At 46.6% G+C, this 21,631-nt stretch overlaps 1 protein-coding gene across 3 annotated transcripts in view; it reads right to left on the reverse strand.

Annotated features, from left to right (window-relative positions):
- Nucleotides 1-1,223: 1,223 nt before the first annotated feature.
- The window catches only part of FBXO21 (F-box protein 21), a 45,333-nt gene continuing 24,925 nt past the window's right edge, over nt 1,224-21,631 (reverse strand). The window contains exons 10-12 of one of the 3 annotated variants that reach the window (XM_017529538.2): nt 16,611-16,822; nt 14,476-14,633; nt 1,224-4,129 (exon numbers count right to left, since the gene is read on the reverse strand). In XM_017529538.2, the coding sequence (XP_017385027.1) occupies nt 3,939-4,129; nt 14,476-14,633; nt 16,611-16,822 (561 nt within the window). In that variant the 3' untranslated portion in view covers nt 1,224-3,938. The remainder of the gene's footprint in view (nt 4,130-14,475; nt 14,634-16,610; nt 16,823-21,631) is intronic. The other 2 variants (XM_017529539.2, XM_037738916.1) reach the window with 2 other exon arrangements.

Here is a 21,631-nt window from a genome sequence, read left to right on the forward strand (position 1 = left end):
TTTCAGAAACGCAACCTTCAAGGTTAAAGTTGCTGCCAGACCAAGGCTAAACCATGGCGAGGCAGCTGCTTGTGCCAGAGAGTGTGGGTGTGACCAGCTGATCTCGGTGGTTCCTGGCGACTCAGGGACCACCTGGATTCCACATCTGGCTTCCCACCCACACACAAGCAGAATGACGTGGGTTTCCTCTTTATCCAGCGGAATGCTAATGCCTACACTTAGCCGGGGTCAGCCAGCTATGACCTGTGGGCATCATCTCACCTGCAGCCTGTTTTCGTGCAGCCCTTGAGCTAAGAATGTTGTTGACACTTTGAAAAACGGAGAACATGTGACAGTCTGTACGTGGCCTGCAAAGCCTAACATCTTTACTGTCTGGCTCTGCCTTATAGGATTGTTGGGAGGATTACAAAGACTTTGTTAGGCCAGTGCCCAGCTGGAAGTTAGCATGCCACACAAAATAATACATACGGTACAGCTACTTATGTCTCCAAAAAGAAACTGTCCCACATCCAAATTCTGCATTTTGTCCAGCTGATGTCTCTTCTTCCCTCCAAAAAATTAAAAAAAGAGAAAATAAACAAAAACATGAGCTGCATCTCAATCATCATGGTCGCAGATACTTTTCAGTTAAAAAGCTGTTGGTAGTTGAGTTCACTTACTTGGAGTATGGACTAAGGAAGGAAATATTTCCCCTTTATAGCAAAGAGATCTGACATCAGCAACAGAAAGCCTGCAACACGGCAGTTCTGTTTTCTCCGTGGAGAGAGATCAAAACATTTACAAATGAGAATGAGACTTTAAGTAGATAGCATGCCACGGAAAACTGGGCAGGCAAAAGGACTTAACGTGGTTTTCTCAATAAAATAATTTTGCCCTGTAAAAGCAATTATAATGGGGATCTGTTAGGAGTCTCAGGCAGGTGACATGAAAGCTGGCCTTTCAAAATCTGATTAGATGGATTGTTTGCAAACACGACACCTGGCAAAACCGGTCTCATTCTAAGGTAGACTCATTTTGGACATAACTGATAACCTCACTGAGACAACTTCTCGAAGCATGTCTGCAAACACAGGACCCCCGGGGATGGGGCCTGTGTGTCAGGGGAGGGAAATTCCAGGGTTTAATACATCAAGATGTCACAGCACGCTACATTCTTCTCTTAGAAAGTCATGATAGTACTGTGTGTTAAAGGCATGGAGAAACACCACCAAAGAGTCAAATGACTTTGTTCAGCCTATAACCTTTTTCCTCCCACATCCCACATAGTAGGTAGTGACATCACACAGAATCAATGCTCAGGGGACATTCTGGACACACTGTATGCAGCGCAGCCATTCAAAACAACCGCAACAGAATGCATCAAGAACCTGTTTTTCTTTTAAAGCATGAGCAGTTCTCATTTTACAACAGGTGTCTTAACATAATTCAAGAAGTGCAATCTTTGCATGACAACCAGATATTCTCAAAGGTTACTAGTGAGCTGATAAAATTAATGTTGGGCAAGGAGGTCCTCGTTTAAAGGTAGGCTGTCTGCTCACCAACGTTAAGAAAATTTCAGCAGAGCATACTTTTCATATTTAGAGCCGAAGAGAGGTGAGAGAGATTCCACTCTCATCGTGGCTGAGCTCTCTGTCCTGAAACGAAATTGGGCAGTCCATTTGTGTGGTTTCTCTGGATAAGTTCCATTTATTAATCATTGTACAAAAAAATCTTGGCATTCATTTGAGGAGAAAAGAAGTTGCTATATCCAAATAGTTAACATTTTAACATTGTGAAAGTTCTACTTTTGTAACAGGGCTTTTTAAAATGGAGAAAGTTTTGGAAAATTTTTAAAAAGAAACTTATGATTTATTAGAGTACAGGATCCAAAACACATTTTTAGAAAAATATAAAGTGCCCAAATACCAACTTACACAGGTGATACAGGCTTCCTGGAGCCCCATGAAGCAGTCATGAAGAAACACATTTAAAAACAGTCTAGATACATATTTACAGTTGGGTCAGTAAAGGTAAAACCATCTTTCTTGGCTTTGATGTTTCTAAGAATAAAGGAAATCAATCAAACCAGAAAACTGACAATTGTAACTCTCAGCATGCTCACAGTTTCTTAGTAATGCATCTCATTAATATTAATTCCATATTATCTAATTTTCCCCTTTAAATGAGAGTAGTGTACAATCCTCCCAACCTCAGTGGGCCAGGTGCTGTGAGTGGTCACATTTCCAAATGCAGGTTCAAATCCTTTGACTCTGGATTTGAACTCATAAGGAACGTGGACAGTGGATAACAGCTAACTCAGGCTGGAGGAGCCAGGGCCAAATCCCTATCTCTTTCTAGTAAATGCTTAAAGCCTTCCCTCGCTATGAAGTGGTCTCAGGTGGCTTTCCTCCGTCACCCCAGGGTTTCCAAAGGGTAAACAGGCAGCAGTCATTCAACATGGGTGAGAATACTGCATGCAGATGGACAGACAGGCGCACAGACAGGCCCCTAACACCCCATTCACTAGAGCAACTGCATTATTTTAAAAGTCGAGAGCAAAGTAACTAGGTCCTAACTCCAGAAGTTAGCATCTATCAATTAATGACAAGATTAGCTCAAGCGAGAACTGGCAGGCTGGGAGGAGGAGGAGCTCCAGAGCTGCATGAAGGCATGCAGGTACTCCAGACTCAGTTACTGAGAACTCTGGGAAGGAGCCAGGGCTGTGTGAACAGTCAGGCTTTCCCAGAAGATATTACAACAGGCTTCGTCCTGCTGCCGTCAGGACCCTGGCAGCCTGGAAAAGCCGATTACAACACGCACATCTCCTTTCCCACGAGTCCAACACTCTTCAGATGAAAGGCATTCTCTTTCTAACCTGTCGCAATTGAACAGGCCTTGAAATGACTCTGAGGAATAACAAGGGGTGTGAAACCACTTCTTTTCCCTTCAAAAACTTTTTTTTAAGGTTCACAAATTTTTTTTTTCCTGATCACAAGAGCGAAGAAGCCTCATTTTTTGGTCTTTGGAGACCAGGGAGGATGACTTCTAAGAGCAAACATTTAACATCAGATTTCTATGTCTTACTACAAAAAGAACCCATCACTGATTTAAGATCTACTCCTGATATTGAAGTAGATTTTTTAAGTTAAAAAATAAAAGTAGTCATTTAAAAGGGAGGAATTGTAGATGAATACGGAAAAATCCATTCACAAAATTCACTATTATGCATTTTCTCAAAGAATTTTATGTAATAAAAAACTAATGATTTACAGAGATGTGCATAAACTCGAGAGAGAAATATGGAAGGGAAAAGTGTTATATTCCCATTTAAATTTAAAAAAAAAAGATAAACACTTCAAATCTGTGTTTCATGTATTAGAAAAAAATAAATTCAAATGATTCTAATTACCATTAGCTTGTTAATGTCTCTGTCTCTACGATGCTGCCAAGATAGCACACAATGTTACCTCTGAATATGCAACTAAATTCAGGGTAAAAAGACACACAGTCCTCACTCGGGACTGCACATGTTCCACAGAGAAATCAGAAGGAAATTATTGCAAATGCATAACCCCATCTGTCCAGCCAAGGAAATGTTCTAAGACAAATGCAGACAGACGGGGGAATGGAGTGAATACAAAGAATGATTATAGGCGTGTCGACTGTGAGACCTCATGAAGACAGAATGTCACAAACTGTCACCACAGGACAAGCATACAAGCCATGCCACTGACACAGTGCCTTTCAGATTAATTCACTAGTGTAGGCGGAGAGCAACATTGTCTTTGCAGCTGGGGGAGAGCACACAGTACTTAAACTTAGGAGGCAACCAGCACTACTGGTGGAGTGGCTTTCCTGGTGCAGCGGGTCCCAAGGGCTCCGTGGAGACATCTTCTCCCGGAGTCCCGTTCTCTTGGAAGATAGCAGCAGCAGCAAAGGTGCAATGTCCTCTCTAGACTTTACTCATCTATGTTCTCTTTCTTTGCACTGTAAATATTCTGCACCGTTTCATAGACAAACTCCAGATCTTCTGGATACCGGATCTCCAGCTCTGCGTTTGGGATGTAGTGAGTGCCAGTAAACTCTGAGAAATAGCGTCCCACGTCAGGGTGTGAGATTTCTTGAGGCTCCACGTTATATTCCAAATTTTCTGTTGGTAAAGAGGCACACGGGCATTCTCATTACAGTGTCACTTTCTGCAGCACCTTTTATCCAGAGAACCTCCCATCACCCCTTCCAGGTGGCATTTTTGAGGTGTAGACGGGAAGGCTGAAGATGCTTATGGAGCCAGGAGGGGGTAATGGGAAAAGGGCAGCGAGTGGCAATCACGAGAAGGTGGGCGGTGGTATGGGTCCCCCAAAAGCTCCCCACGAAACAGCAGATTTTCCAAATCTCTGAGCAGGATGTCTGGCTCCAGCAAAACTCCAACAGTCTCTTAGGAACGGGCAAACAACAGACTCACTAGGTCTCTCTGACTGGACAATGGGGCAAGATCATCCCTGCCTGCTCCTTTTTTGGCAGTGGCTAAGTTTCCGAAGCTGCCACATCATGTGGTGACAAGTCTCGTAACTGCTACCGCTATCCTCTATTCACAGGAGTCCCTCACGCAGACCACACTTTCCACCCAAGCTCCTTCCAGCACTGGCCCTGGGCTTCCAACATCGAGCAGCCTCTTTCCAGGGCTGCTGTGAGACCAGGGGTGAACGGAAGGTGGCTGCGCCTGCAGATCCCACGTGGATATCGGCTGTTATTATCTGTACATCTCTTGGGAAAATCATGCTACCTCCTCTCCCTGCTCTCTGTTTTGCCACTAGAGAAACAGAAAATAAGGTTGGGTGCAGTGGCTCGTGCCTATAATCCCAGCGCTCTGGAAGGCCGAGGTGGGTGAATCACCTAAGGTCAGGTGTTTGAGACTAGCCTAACTAACGTGGTGAAACCCCATCTCTACTAAAAATACAAAAAACTAGCCAGACATGGTGGTGCATGCCTATAGTCCCAGCTACACAGGAGGCTGAGTCAGGATAATTGCTTGAACCTGGGAGACGGGGGTTGCAGTGAGCTGAGATCATGCCACTGCACTCTGGCCTGGACAATAAGGGCGAAACTCCTTCTCAAAAAAAAAAGAAAAGAAAAGAAAAAGAAAAAAAGACTGTAAAAATGAAATTAAAAAATAAAAAAGCCAGGTGCGATGGCTCACGCCTATAATCCCAGCACTTTGGGAGGTCGAGGTCAGGAGTTCAAGACCAGCCTGGCCAACAAGGTGAAACCCCATCTACTAAAAATACAAAAATTAGTCTCACTAATTTTTGTGTAGTGGCGGGTGCCTGTAATCCCAGCTACTTGGGAGGCTGAGGCAGAGAACTGCTTGAACCTGGGAGGCAGTAGTATGCTAAGATTGTGCCACAGCACTCCAGCCTGGGTGACAGAGCCAGACTCCGTCTAAAAGGAAAAAAAAAAAGGGATGATGAAGGCAAGGTATTTAAAAAGCTGAAATCCTTTCACATGGTTCCCAACCTCCCCAGAATAACTGAGATCCTGCCAGCTAAAGGATGGTGCTTTGTGAGCCCTTCTTTGCTGGCCATGGAGGCCCGACCCATGAGTGGGTGTGGCCCCTGATCCAGAAGAAGCCTAGCCATGCCCTCCATGACCTGGCACCGGAAGGGGGCTGGGCTGGGCAGATCCTCCCATTGCAACTGTGTCTCCAGGGAACCCCAGTTCCGTTCACTCCGAAGCCATCCTTTGCACTGCCCATCACTCAAATGAACGCAAGTGGGTCTATAAATTAATACAAGTAAGGCCAACCCATGGGCTCACCGACACAGTGTGGCATATTATTTCTTAAACAGCTTGGTTAAACATCCTGAAATACAAAGTCAGGGAATCTGAGGCCATGCATCCTCGAAGTACACAGGATGAACGCAGGCATCTTTCTGAAGCACTGACTTCAACTGGTATTTGTCTTTGGGGAGAGGGGAAAAGAGTTGTGTGACTCAATCTGCAATTTTTTTTTTAACCACAAAACAGGAGGAGCTGAAGAATGCGCTAATATGTTGTTTTAGGCTGTTTCTGCAGACCGTGACCAGCGACAGAACTGTTTAAACGAATCGGTACCACTGAGAAGTCACAGGCATGTCATGTGCAAAGATGAACGTATGGAGGTTGTTTATCCTAACAGTACTTATGCTGGAAAAAAACGTAAGAGCAGGGTAAACGTCCAAGTATAGGTCACTGTGTAAATAAATGATGGCATATTAATTCAGCAAAGCGGAGGCGGCCATGAAAATGAGTAACAGGTTTGTAAGAGCCTCCAAGAAAGGTGGGTTAAAAAGCCTGTACCACTGGGAAAGGGCCTGGAAGGCCACGGATCAGGGGTTGCTCCATGATGTGGCACAGTGACAGAGTTTAAACTGGGCACTTACAATGTGCCAGACCCTACAGTGGAGTCACAGGCACCCTCCCACATAACCCCGGAAAGAGCCCCCTTCTGCTGTTGAGTGGGCTGTCCAAGGATTTAACCCCAGACTCAAACCACAGTCCCATTCCAGAGCTGAAGGGAACCAGACCTGAGAAAAACCCAACAGTCAGGAGACAGCAGGGAGGGGAGGGGATGGGTAGACTCAGAACACCGCTACCCCGAAAGACACGCTCCAGTCCACATTACACACAGGAGCCCGTGGTTCCAGGACCTCCCACTTTTTCCAGAAGGAAACTGACTTATCCGCCAACTCTAATCTCTCTACTGTCACCAGTAGGTCTCTAGAGATGATTTTCTCTGTATTTGTCAAATGTTAGACTTGGGAAAAATCAATAAATGTTAAAAACCAACAAACAAAAACTGCTGCAAATGTTCCAAAATGACACTGGCTAAGACGTCCTTTTCTGTCCACCCACGGCTGCCACCTGCCCCTGCACATCCAGTAACAGGAGAAACCAAGTAGCAAGGCATCTTTTCCTTGAGGAGGCTTATGGTGACATGACCACCACCTGGTACTTTAACCAGGACAGCTGCCACGGCCCTTGCATTTGAATTTTCTTTTTTTTTTTTTTTGTAGAGGCAGGGTCTGGCTACATTGCCCAGGCTGGTTCCAAACTCCTAGGCTCAAATGATCCTTCTGTGTTGGTCTCCCAAAGTGCTAGGATTATAGGTGTGAGCACCATGCCCAGTCATGTTTGGATGTTCTTGCAGAGCTGCACAGAAATAATAAAGGGAGGGCACAGAATCTGGGATACCATCGAGACAAAATCCCCTTTGCTCTAAGGGAACCAGTGTTCCCTGTCATTGGTAGGCAGGACATAGACTGTGAAGTACAGAGAATTCAAGCAGGTAATTTAGGGTAACTGCTTTGTTGCCAGTTCATCTGGAGCAGTAGTTCTCATCTGGAGGCTCTTTCACTACCAAAGGGACATCTGTGAGGTCTGAAGACAATTTTGGTTGTCATAATGAGAGCTGCTACCAGCTCCTAGTGGGTGGAGGCTAGGGATGCTGCTAAGTACGTACAATGCACAGGACAGCCCCCCACAAATGGTTATCTTGACCGAAATGTGCCTAGTGCTGGGCTGAGAAGCCCTGCTCCAGAGCCCAGCCCTGTGCTTTTGCACTGCTCCTTCTCCTCCACATTCTCCTTTCTATGTATTATCAAGGCACAGCCTGCTGTCGGTAACATTCAGCTTCTGTTGGGAGGAGAAAAGAAGGGGCAACTCAGGTTATCATCCACAGATCTGCCAGGGCAACCTGACCCAACAGCTACTGCACAGAATTCTGAACATGGGCCCAGAACAAGACACAGGCAAAGCCCAGGCAGGAACACTGGGAAACCAGGTAAGAGGTAAATGACAGCCCACAAGGGTGCTCCCAGCCCCACTCCTGGCTGTTCGAGAGGAACAAGGACTGGATTCGGTGCATTTACGGGCCTGGGCTCCTAGCTTGCTTAGAAGCAGAACAGGAAATAATTAACAACAGAATGAAGTTGGCGACTATGCATTATGAAAGAAAAACGAATGCCGATCCACAGGTTTTCACAAAATTTACTTTTTTAAAAAATGATAAATCTAAGTAACACAAAACTTAATTAAAACATGAACCAGGTACCAATTAAAAGCACTGAAAAATCCTGAGAAATCTTCCAGGATTCCCTTGAAGTTTTCAGAGAGATCTGTCTGCTTATTTTAAATCTTCAGCTACCCCAAAATATGTAAATAGATGCTACGGAAACACTACCCATGTGTCCTCTGTGGGCACCTGTCCTGTCCTGATCCCGTCCTCCTCTCCAAGAGAAAGGCACCATCACCATCAGTGTGAGTGTCTTTCCAGTCCTTCTCCTATGAGCACACACATATGCATCGAAATACCCTAGATATACTTAAAATTTGGTATTGCTTTATGTGTGTTTACTTACACAGAACGTATTCTAAGCACTCGCCTACAACTGGCTTACTCAATTGCAGGTTAGTAATCATTCCAGTCTGCACAAACCTCAGGCTACTAGATGAGTCCTTATGAATGACAACTGTCTTGCTATTTTAACAAGGGGGCCACAGGCCTCCGTGCACATGTGTGGAGGGATGGAGATGGAACTGCTAGGCTGGAAGAGAATGCGTGCTTGAGATGTCTGCAATTTGAAAGCGAGGGCCAAAGCATCCTCTGACACGTTTGTGCCACTTACCTAACCCTCGCGCCCACACAGGGCATCCCCACCCACCTCACCACCCTTGTCCACAGGTGCAGATGGCCACGGAGTGTGTTAGTATTTGTGTGTGTGTGTATCTGAGGTGGGGAGGACTGTATGGGTAGAACGTTGAGTCTGGAAATGACAAATAAGTTACAGAAAAGGGAACCAATGTTTGTCGAGGACACACCATGTATCAAGCAGTGTACAAGGTGCCTCACCATTACAGATAAAACCTAAGAACGAGATTTTAACATAGTAGTTGAATTCCTGGCCTTCCAACATGGCAGCTGATCTAGACAAGGAGCATCTGTGACACTCTGCACAGCATCTGAGAAGTCCAGAAGGAGGTGGGACAGGAGCGACGGCTCTCCCACCCAGTGTCATGAAAGTATCAAAGCGCGCCCCCTAGTGGGAACAAAACATTACACACATGCAAGATGCTGGACATCCCATTAGGGTTTAGCTCGTAAGATGGAACACACTGGGGGAAGAATCCTCTTCATTGTACAAACTAAAACTGTTTGAAGATGTCATTTATGTATGTGATTTCTAATTCACTCTTCAACTCTCTGTGCAGAGTTAGTAATTAGAAAAGCAGGATCACTGGAGCCAAAGGCTGAACATTTAGATCAAGAAAAGTTTTAAAAAAATACATTTCCGGCCGGGCGCTGTGGCTCACGCCTGTAATCCCAGCACTTTGGGAGGCCAAGGCAGGCAGATCACGAGGTCAGAAATTCAAGACTAGCCTGGCCAACAGAGTGAAATCCTGTCTCTACTAAAAATATAAAAATTAGCCAGGTGTGGTGGCTGTAATCATAGCTACTCAGGAGGCTGAGGCAGCAGAATAGCTTGAACCCGGAAGGCGGACATTGTGGTGAGCTGAGATCGCGTCACTGCACTCCGGCCTGGGCAACAAGAGCGAAACTCCATCTCAAAAAAAAAAAAAACAAAAACAAAAAAAACAAACAAAAAAAACCATTTCATAAAAACACATTAACCCAGAAATGTTTGAAAACATATTTAATATGTGTTTTTGAAATTAGCCTCTCACTGGCTAAAAACAGGCTAATGAGCATAAAATTGTCCCATGTGATTATAACACACTGAGTAAAAATCCAGGAGTCTATGGCAGAAACGGGCAGGAGAGGAGAGATGGGAAGGCGGAAGGGAGGCAGGGAGGAAGGGGAAAGCTCTTGTTCACTGAAGTAGAGAAAGTAACAGTGGTGGAAAAACCACCACTCGGCAGTTCTCATATAATGATCTAGACAAGGATATTCAAAAAGTGCTGGAACTAACCGTGATGTTGAAGGTCACTGGACAACAGGATCTTCACAGACTGCCACAGAATCACCACATGGATTTCTCGTTAATTGAAATAGTGAGTCATATAATCTTAGCCAAGTGACCAAACTCAGCATCACTCACAGGGAGCCCTGATGAGACCCAACGGGAAGTACGTGGCAAAGTATCCTCCCCAAGAATTCTGATCCCGATCTAATCAGGCCTCAGACTTTACTCCCAGATTACAGACAACATACAGTTAAGGAACCAATGAGGCAAATACAAAACGTTATACAATTTACAAGACAATGGCCAGGCCTGGCGGCTCATGCCTGTAATCTCGACACTTTGAGAGGCCAAGGTGGGTAGAATGTTCCAGTCCAGGAGTTTGAGACCAGCCTGGGCCACATGGTGAAAACCCCATCTCTACAAAAGACACAAAAAATAGCCAGGTGTGGTGGTGCATTCCTGTAGTCCCAGCTACTTGGGAGGCTGAGCTGGAAGGATTGCTTGAGCCCAGGAAGTCATGGCTGCAGTGACTCATGTTCGCACCACTATGCTCCAGCCTGGGCAACAGAGCAAGACCCTGTCTCAAAAGACAAACAAAAAACATTTACAAGACCACCAGTCTGGATATGAAAAAGGGGAAAAAAGGTGACGAATGAGGAACTGTCTTTAATAAGAGAGATTAAAGAGAAAAAACAACCAAATGCAGTGAATGAATTCTGGCTGGATTCTGATTTTTTAAAAATACCAGCAAAAAATAGATATAAGGTTATTTTGTGACAATTGAGAAATCTGAAAACTTAAATATTATAAAATAATTGTTATTTGTTAGGTGTGATAATGTAATTGTGGTTATGCAGAGAAATGTCCTTATACTTAGACATAATTCAGTATTTAGATTATGTCTGCAATATTCTTTCAAATGGTGCAGCAAAAAACTAAAATCTCTATGCATAAAGCAAATATCTGAATCATTCACTGTTCAATCGACTGGAGGGTAACTGGGGGTATTTGATGTATTCTTTTAACTGTTCCATGTGTTTGAAAATATTCTTCATTCCAAACTTGTTTAAAAAAAAAAAAGTCCGGGCATGGTGGACTATCATCCCAGCACTTTGGGAGACCAAGGTGGGCGGATCACCTGAGGTCAGAAGTTTGAGACCAGCCTGACCAATATGATGAAACCCCATCTCTACTAAAAATACAAAAATTAGCTGGGTGTGGTGGCATGTGCTTTTAATCCTAGCTACTTGGGAGGCTGAGACAGAATTCTCGAACCTGGGAGGTGGAGGTTGCAGTGAGCCGAGACTGCGCCATTGTACTCCAGCCTGGGCAACAAGAGTGAAACTCCGTCTCAGGAAAAAAAAGGGGGGGTCTCATTCACGACACTTCCCCCTTATCTCATTGCTGTGTGTCTGTGTACTGCTGTCCCTCCAGGACAGATTCCCTCCCCCAGCTGAACATGAGCATCTCCCAGGGGAGTAGCATGGCCCTGGGGGCTGGGACACACCCCGGGTGAGCAGGAGCTTGGCAGTCACAGAACTTCCCAAGCTCTCACTGGTCGAAGGGCAGAGCATTCAAGAGGAAGCAGTGGATATGAAAGACAGGGAAGGAGATGGTGTCACGAAGTACAGAGTGGGATAAATGACCTGATCTTGAGAGGTGGGGAAGGGGCAGGGGTGAGAAGAGCTTCTAGAAGGAAGTGATGGGAGACCAGCAGGTAAGGCAGGGAGGCCTATCAGTCAGGAGCAGCCAACCGTGTCAAGACCTGAAGGCGAGCAAGAACGATGACTTCAAGGAAGACAATCTGAAGTGGGCTGGAGCACGCTGGCGGTGGGAACAGCCTTCGGGCCGTAAGGGGAGGGCCAGATCCCTAGGGGCTGGTAAAGCATTCTGGACTGCTGATAAGAAACTCCTGATGGTCAGTCAGTTCAAGCATCGAGTGGCCGGGTCCAGGGACATGCTGGGAAGGTCTTCTTGCTGTTGCTAAGGGAAATGCCCGGTTGGGGGCAGGCCCGAAGGCAGGGGCCAGTGAGGAAGTGGGCAAGCAAAGGCCGCTGGAATGGAAATGAGAGACACACGAGCAGACAGCAGTGGGGTTTCTGGCTGGACAGGTGCATGGCGAGGGCAAGGAGAGAGAAGCAAAACACAGTCCCCACGTGGTATCACTCAGTAAGATGGGGCAGGCAGGCGCAAGGGGTGACAGGGCAGCACAACGAGTTCATGCTTTTTCTGTCTTTACAGAAATGATCAAGCTAAAACAATGGGGTCAGTGAGTCGGGGCTGAGCACACTGGAGAGACCCCAGAGAGCCCTCCAAGTGCAGATGCCCGGCGGCTGGGACAGAGGTGGGGACAGAGCCCAGGGAAGAGCTTGGAATGGAAACATGGCTTTGGGAGCAACCACCACATCCACAGATGCCCCAAAGGGGAAGGAGATGAGGGCCCAGAGCAGAGTCTCCTGGGTAGGGAGGACCCGAAGACAGCCACAGATCAGGCACGTCAAGGTGGGACCTACCCCTCAGCCTAGGACGCAGAGAAACACTTGCTGACTGAGCGCTGACGGAACCACTGGCAGAGGACGGGAACTATCATAGTATAGAAACAGCTTTGAAGCTCTAAGAATTTCTAAGTCTCAAAATTTTAAATTCAAGAAGGCAATTTGCTAACATTACCCATAATCATTTAGTTCTGTCTCAATTTAAGAGATGGTAAAACTGACAACCAGATAATGATTTTTTCAGTAATGACAATTTTATGACTAAACCTTACATTGCATGTTTACCTAGATATGATTAGAGATCAACTTCCGAATCTTCAAATTGAAGAGTGAACTAATTCACAACCCCTAAAACCAAAATACTTAAAGCCTACCCTCAACAGTGGATAATGATGCCATGTGGCAAAGCCACAGACACTGGCCCACAGTGTTGATGAGAAGAAAGTGCTCCTTTATCCTTGTGAACACCACAGGCTGTAGGGTATCAAGCGCGTACCAGGTGACTTGTGCTGGTACCAATGGCGCAGTGAATCAGTCAATAATTTCCAAATCATGTGTTGAGTTTTAGAGATTGTTACTGTAGTATGATTTTTATATGTGACACAGCTTCAGAAGTTAAATAGTATCACTGCTGGTGCCTCCATCTGGCACAGGGAGTAGTTAAACCCCTTACACTATCCCCATCACTCTAAGCGAGGGCGAGCGGCCTGCAGTCTCAAAAAATGGATTTCTCTTGGCGCTGCTGTTCCAGGGGACCCTTTCAGTTTCTGAGGAATTGACAATAATAATTATTTTCCAGCCTTTTACTCTGAAACGAGGTCTCACTCTGTCACCCAGACTGGAGTGCAGCAACACAATCGTAGCTCACTGCAGCCTCTACTTCCCAGGCTCAAGTGATCTTCCCAATCCAGCCTCCTGAATAGCTGGGACCACATGTGCACACTACTCTGCTCGGGTAATTTTTAGTTTTTTTGTAGAGATGGGGTCTTGCTGTGTTGCCCAGGCTGGTCTCAAGCTCCTGAGCTCAAGCAATCTCCTGCCTCACCCTCCCAAAGTGCTGGCATTACAGCTGTGAACCAACTCACCTGGCAATTTCCAGCCTTTTAGAAACTTCTGAGATTTTTATACATCCTGTATTTTGATTATTGGATTTACTGAGTTAGGTCAAACCTCATGTTTTGAGCCAGACATGAACAGGTACAGCATGAAGGATAAGGACGAGACTCTCTGTCAAGCTGCCTGGCTTCAAATCATGTTCTGTAAGTTAAAAATTAAATGGCTTCCCTGTGCCTCAGTTTTCTCATCTAGAAAAAGATGACGATGATGTTTCTCAAATGGAGTTAATATACATTACAACAATGAATTTGTCCTATTAAGTGGAGGTGAAATTCAACAGAAACAAAGAAAAGGGAGACTTACACTCAAGGCATTCTTGTCTCTCACCTGCTTCCACAGGCTCTGTCAGTCTCTACCTCAGCCTTGCCCTGGCTGGCACCGGCCGGGTGGCAGTGGTCTGCTCGCCTACCCAACCTTACTGCACTCCTGTGGGCTCTCACGTGCTCCCAGGGCTGGCGCTGTGGACCGCAGCCCCCAAAGGTGGCCACACGAGGGCGTCTCCAGGGGCGTGCAATCGGCACCCGCAGCCTTGAGAGGCCAGGGAGCGCTGGGGGGCCCCCAAGTGTTTACCTGGTGCCTTCCTTGTCTGGAAGGAGAAGAGGGCTGGGTCTGGAAGGCCGGACTTACCGGAATTTACTGGCATAGGCAGTGGCCAATCAGATGAGGGCTGACAACAGTGTTGGAATAGAGTCTGGGTTGGGGGAGAGGAGGCTCTGGAGGAGTGTGGGTGTTACTGGACCCTCGCCAGGGCTGCACTTGTGCAGACCTAGCCACGTTTAGCCACTGGGGGCCCGAAGGAGGCTGGCTATAGGGCGTTGGCCGCCTCTGAAGGCACCCATGGCCCATGCCCACAGTACCTACCCGAGGGCTCAAACATGTGCTGAACACGCCAGAGGGCCGCTGGCACAAGCGGAATTGCCGCTTACCTTGGGCTGCGTATCGACAGGAGCCATCCTCCACCAGCACATTATAGAAAGGCTGGTGGTGGCCGTGTGGCAGGCTGTGGACGTTCATGTTCCGGATCCACTCGTGTCCCATCATGCAGGTGGGGTCCCAGCCGTAGATCACACAGTTATAGCCATACCTAGTTAACACAGGAGGCACAGTCAGTCCCTGTGGACCACCCAGCAACGTACAGACGATGGCGGGCTTCTCTCAGCTGCATCCTCAGCTACCTGCTTTACTCCCTGGGAATCATTTTTCAGGACAGCCCTGACCCCTTTTGTAAACAACTCTCATTATCAACATGGCACTTATCTGGAAAAGAATACACTTTCCAACAAAGAGTGATGGGATGACAACTGGTTATCCAAAAGAAAAAGAAACGGGACCTGGCCTGACAACAGCACACCAAATTCTGATCTTAGTATAACCAAGACTCAGTTGTTAAATGCAGAGCTTTTAAAATATAAAATATCTTCTTGACTCAAGACAGGGAAGGTTTGTTAAAACAAGGCACTAAAAATGCAACCCGTAAAGGAAAAGACGAACCAATTTAACATCATTAAAACCAAGAGACTAATGTTACTTCATCCAGTAATCTCGTGAGAGTTCCTATTTTCCTAATGTCTCATATTTTTAAGTATTTGAATCCTGATACTTAGATCCAACTGTTTGGATCAGGATTCAAATACTTAAAAATATGGGACATTGGGAAAATAGGAACTCTCATGAGATTACTGGATGAAGTTAAGTAACTGGGGTTTTCTTAGATGTGGTAACATGTTAAATATTAAAAGACAGAAAGAGAGGAAGAGAGCGTCCCTGCCTTTTAAAGGTACATACTGAGATGGCTATAGGTGAACTGACATCTGGCATTTGCGTCAATTAACCCAGGGAGGAAGGTATGGAGGGGGCAGAGGAGAGTGAGACCCACCCTGCATGGCAGCTGTTGAGGCTGGATGACAGGAACACCACCTGGCTCCTTATACTCCTTTCTCTCTTATATGAAAATTTGCAATTTTCCATTTAAAAGTTTTTAAAAAATGCAATAAAGAATGAAAACCACCAGCCAAAAACTGGGAAAAGACATTTGCAACTTTTCCTCATGTACAGACTAATATACAGAAGAACAAACTACATATCAATAGGGAGGACTAATAACAACTCAACAGAAAATACACAAAATGGGCCAATGTGGTGGCTCATGCCTGTAAGCCCAGTATTTTGGGAGGCCAAGACAGATCACTTTAGGTCAGGAGTTCATGACCAGCCTGGCCAACATGGTGAAACACTGTCTCTACTAAAAATACAAAAAGTTAGCCAGGCATGGTGGTGTGTGCCTATAGTGCCAGCTACTTGGGAGGCTGAGGCATGAGAATCCCTTGAACTGGGAGACAGGGGTTGCAGGTGAGCTGAGATGGCACCACTATACTCCAGCCTAGGCAGCAGGCCCAGACTCGTGTCTCCAAAGGAAAAAAAAAAAAAAAAGCAAAAAGAATTGTTTGAGGAGGCTCTTAATAAAACTTGGACGGTCAGTAGTAGCCCAGGAAACAGAAATTAAAACCACAGTGAAACACTATTTGGCATTTCCCACGTGAGCACACTTTGAAAGGTCTGGCAGTAGCACTAGGGAAGAATAGGAACTCCCGGCTCCCAGCCTGCTGGTGGGATGTAAGCTGCTCTAATCACTTTGGATACAGTTTAATTTTGCCTGGTAAACAGACCAAATGCCTATCAGATCTCAAGAAACTTGAGATTAAATAACAAGAGATAAGAACAGTGAGGAAATGAGAGAAAAAATCTGTGGCTTACAAAGTTACTTCCATCTTCTCACACTGAGAAGGGTCAAACATCTAAAGGCCGCTAAAAACACTAGAAGATCTCTCGGCAAAGTGAGTTGCTGCTTAAGAAACACAAAGGTCAAAGACATGGTTCAAAAAGGAAAAAAAAAAGCTCAGCTTTCTGTCTTCCCTTCGGTGCGCACTCAGGGGATAAGTGATCAAAGTCACTGTTTCCAGTCAGCTCCTCCTCTACCGTGTCCTGAGGGCTCACCAGATGTGTGTGTCTCCGCAGCCCTCTGGAACGGACACCGCAGGACAGGACGATCCCGGGCACTCACCTCTTATGCTTCATAATGAGCCCGATGGAGTAGCAGACATCCCTGTGCTTCTCATCAGAGCGCAGCTTGACCTCCACGCCCACCTCCTCCTTTTTGCGCTCAATGTGCTCTAGAGTATGCTGCACCAGGTAGCCCACCGCCCCGTGCTGCCCCGGGTCTAGGGTCTGGATGTGCTGGAGGATGTCAAGCACCTTCAAGACAAGACAGAAAGACTAGGAGATAATATTTTCAGCTAGGCCTTTTCTTTTTTGCAGCGAGGGATTTAGACCTACCTACGTAACCTAACAAAGGACCTTAAGGGGTGGCTGTGCCCTGATGGCCCCGGTCCAGGTCTCTGGGCCATTCTCTGACAGACCGCTACCAAGTTGGCACTGCGTATGTCCAGGGCTGGGCTCGCCTGTAACACTGGCAGCTGGCCTACGACACCCCAATTTAACTAGTGTGAACCTGGGGAGTTCTTTAGAAACTAGTGTGCTGGGATAGGTGCTAGGGACGCAGGCGAGGGTCCCCCAACTAGGGCACATCTGGACTAGGTGGACTCTAACAGCGCCTAACATGCTTGGTCAGCATGGGAAGTATGAGAATCCACGTTTTTAAATACACAGAAACGATTTTTAACTTGCCACTCAGGAGTTCAGAGGGGAAAAAATGCTAAACTGCTTTAATCAAGACCAAAAGGATGTTTGCTACAACTGCCTCAGTGCTGGAAGAGATGGAAAAGGTCACAGAGCGAGGATCAGAGGAATGCATTCGTTAAGTTTAAGAAGCTATACTAGAATGAGGAAGCCACGTGTGTCAGAGTTTTAAAATCCTGCTGGTCACCTCGGTGATCTGGACTCATCATGGTATTTGGTATTCAGCATGCAGCAGGAGAAACCACACCTATGCAGAAGTTAAACTAGTAGCACAGAGTACCAGGACTGTCTGACTCCACTATTACCGCCTCGACTGCACACAGTGCCTCTCTGGAAAAAAACTCCAAGTTTGAAAAGACAGACATACAATTACTTCGAACCCATCATGCTGACAGCCCTTAGCACAGAGTTTCTGACAAAGTCCTCCTCCCAACTTACTGAGTCCTGGATTACAGCCTGCTTAGCACATAAAGCCACTTGGACTCTAGGCCCAGATCTGTCAGACTAGCCATTGTTTTTAACGCTGAATTCCTTTCTTAGCTTATCAAATCCTGAGTAATCACTGTCCTGCCTGTTTCCTGATGCATCGTGAGCCTGTAAAAGTATTGTGAAAATTCCAGTTCTATGCACCACGCTATTATCTTGCCTTTCAGACTGAGACTTGCTGGACCTCAACATTAACCAAACACTTATTCTCTGCAGGTCACTGTGTCAAGTCCACCACGTTTTTTGTTTCACGTAATCCTTCCCATCTGAAGGTTAGTTCTTGACCTTCAAATTGGGAGGATTAGGTTAAAAAAAAAAGGGGGGGGGGAAGGGTTTAGTCACTGCCACTTCCAGAAGAGGACTCGGACTTAGAGCAGTGACTTGCCTGGGGTCACAGGGCTGTGGTAAGGTGCAGTGAGGCTGTGGCACTGGGCATGAAGATCAACTCTTGCTCTCAACCAGTGTCATACCCGAGCAAGAGTAGGAGCATTTTAAATTCACTACTACACAAACCCAGTTTCAACAAGAATCACCAGACAGCCAATCTCCCTCTGCCTCTACCTCCAGCCGGGCACTTCGAATTTACCCTTTACTTGAACAAGAAGTACCTACTGACAGTGCCTGCATAATGGCCATCCTTGTGAGCCGACAGAGTTCCAGCAAGCCACCTTTTCTGTCCCTCGGCTGTGCTCTACACACGCAGCTCCCTTTCTGTCCTAGCAGCCACCTCCCCACCAGATAAGTAAAAAGCCCAGAACTTGGCATCATCAGAGGACTGAGAAAGTCTGGATAAGGTCAAGGATAATGACCCCCACCTTCGCTGGATGTGTGGCTGAGCACGAAGGCAGAGGGCAGAAATGAAGACTCTGTGCCTCGGGGCCTGGCATATTTGCAGACTGTGCTGACCCGGGCACCACGCTGTCCCCACCAAATGCTCTAGGCCTAGAATGCCACATGACTACAACTTCTGGGGCAGAGATCCTGGATTGGGGTCTATTACCCATGTTTTCCTATACTGCTTTCTTCCTCTAGCCTAGGGGCTGGTAGACTTTTCCTGTAAAGTGCCGGAGAAGAAACACTTCAGGCTTTGGGGGCCACACATCCCTGACTTAACTACTCAGCTCTGCCACTGTAGCTTGAAAAAAGCTGTAGATAATAAGTAAACAAATACAGCTTATTCACAAAAGCAGGCTTTGTGAATCTGGCCCACAGACCGTAGTTTGCTGAGCACTGCTCTGTCCCTGAATTCCAGGTTCCCTCTAAGGTTCTCTGAAGTTCTTGGTTCTGCCTTCTTGATATCCATTGTCTGTGGGATCTGCTACTTTTGGGGCTTCAGTTACCAGATACTGATGCTAGGAGTTCCTGCTAAAGGCTACTGGGCATCTGCACTCAATGCCTTCAGGTCAGGATGAATGCAACGCACCCCACACAGAACACTTTGTTCTACTACCAAAACAGGTCTGCTCTCCAAACACCTACTTTCAGAGTGACATAAACTGCCCCGTGTTGAAAACTCTAAACACACCCTTTGAGTCTTCTCCTTTATTCATATCTAATGAAGTTCTGCCACTTTTTTTTTTTTTTTTTTGAGAAGTAAATTATATGCATATGATTTCCACTCTAGTGATTCTTATTGTGAAGAGACTTATTAGACTTTACAGAAGTAACTTGTTTACCTTTTTTGAGATGCAGTCTCACTGTCATCCAGGTTGGAGTGTAGTGGTGTGATCACGGCTCACTGCAGCCTTGGCCTTGACCTCCAAGGCTCAGGCGATCCTCCCACCTCAACCTCCTGAGTAACTGAGGTGATATGCCACCACAGGTGTAGTGTGCCACTACACCCGGCTACTTTTTGTATTTTATTTTGGTAGAGACTGGGTTTTGTCACATTGCTGAGGCTGGTCTCAAACTCCTGGCCTCAAGTGACCCACCTGCCTCAGTCTCCCAAAGTGCTGGGATCACAGGTGTGAGCCACAGCACCTGGAAGTCATTTCTTAAGTAGTCATTTAGAAAAAAATTTTGAGCCCTTATCATGGGCCAGGAATTGTGCTGACAGCATGGAGAAGACTGCAGTTAGGAACAGGACCTGGTCCCTGTCCTTAAAGAATATGTTCTAATGGAGACAGATGATGGAGCAGCAGCTACCACAGACTGGATGAAGCTCTGGGAAGGGCAAGCACAGAACAACTGGAAAACTTGACGAGGCAGTGCAGAGGAAGCAGGGAAGGGGTTTCGGAGGAGGCAGAAGTCTAAGCTGACAGGTGGGCAGAAGTGAGCCAGCAGATGGGAGTTGAGGATGAGCAGAGACCCTGGGTAGAGATGCAGCACACACAAAAGACTGAAGCAAGACAGCGCAGACACGCAGATGAAGTGACAGGTACAGGAGAAGACCAAGGCACTGCTACTGGAGGCGGGGAGTGTCAGGCAGGCAGGGCCAGATCACCCAGAACCTAAAAGCCACATGGAGAACGAGTCTGGTCTTCAAGGCAACAGGGGAGCCACCCTGAGAGGTTTAAGCAGTGAAGGGACATAACTGATATTTTGTTAAGAGTTCTCTGGCCTGCATACAGAGCGGGCTCACAGGGACTCAGGGCTGAGGGAAGGAGGACAAGCAGGAGGCCGGGGCACTGCTTCAGGCTACAGAAGTGCTGCTCTCAGCAGGCTTTCACCCATCTAGGAGACTGAGTCACGTGCATGGGTGTAGCAGGCGTGTGGATATGCTGGTCTGGAGCCCAGGGTCCAGGCAGGGCTCCAGTGCTCCAGCAGCCACAGCAGACAGGCAGTAACTGACGCAAGAGGAAGGGCACTGTCCTAGGGCACAGGTGCAGAGTAGAAGATGTCTAGAAGTTATCCTTCAGCCTTGAAGGGAAGATAAGAACTAGCAAGAGCGTGAGAACCAGAGACCACAGAGCGAAAGGAACTGACTGTTCCCAGAAGGGAGTAGCCAGCAATGATGGGGAAAGATACAGAAAGAAAAAGTATGTACTTCATTTATCAATGAGGAGAATGGTTTCAGTCAAAGAGGGTCACTGGCTTCCTTGGCAAGAACAGTGCCTGTGGAGGAGGCATGGGAACGGGTCCTGGTGTTCCTGGTGAGTGGGAGGCAGCCTAAGAACTTTAGCTCTGTGGGAGGAGGAAAGGTAGTGACCTAGAGAAATGCCTGCAGGGCAGACAGGGAGTACTTTTTGTTTTTCTTCCAATAGAAGAGATGGGGGTTTGCTTTGGAAAATTGGGGGATACATTTTCCACTGAAAGGCAGAAAAAGAGGGAAAGGAAAACTCTGGGTCATGATGAGGATGTAGGTCTGGCAGCAGGAAGGAGAACGTGCCTGTCTGTTGGCTTCTTCAGAAACGCTCTGGCCTTGGCCCACTAGACCATGGGATGCGGCGTGGGGTGGGCCCGGGCACCACCTTGCCCACACTGAACTCCTGATGCCGTCATGGCATACACAGGAAACTCAGGTAAGTTATTTAACTTCTCACTGCCTCGGTTTCCTTATTTGCATCAAGGCAAAAATAAAAATAATATCCATCCTATAAGGCTGCTGAGAAGATTCAGTCAGTACTCCTGACTTCTAAAATCTCACCATCCTACCCTCTCTATTTCCATCACAGCCATAACAACCCTGGATTACTGCTACAGTGACCAAGGGGGCTTGTGTTTCTTAGCTCTTCCTGGCTATCGAAAATAAATAGGCAGTACAGCCTGGTATAAAAAATAAATAGGCATTGGCCAGGTGTGGTGTTTCACACCTGTAATCCCAGCACTTTGGGAGGCCAAGGAATGCGGACTGCTTGAGGTCAGGGGTTTGAGAACAGCCTGGCCAATATGGTGAAATCCCATCTCTACTAAACAAACAAAAAAAATAATACAAAAATTAGTCGGGTGTGGTAGCATACC

This window comes from Cebus imitator, unplaced genomic scaffold (genome assembly GCF_001604975.1).
Source record: "Cebus imitator isolate Cc_AM_T3 unplaced genomic scaffold, Cebus_imitator-1.0 Scaffold59, whole genome shotgun sequence".
Lineage (NCBI taxonomy): Eukaryota > Metazoa > Chordata > Mammalia > Primates > Cebidae > Cebus > Cebus imitator.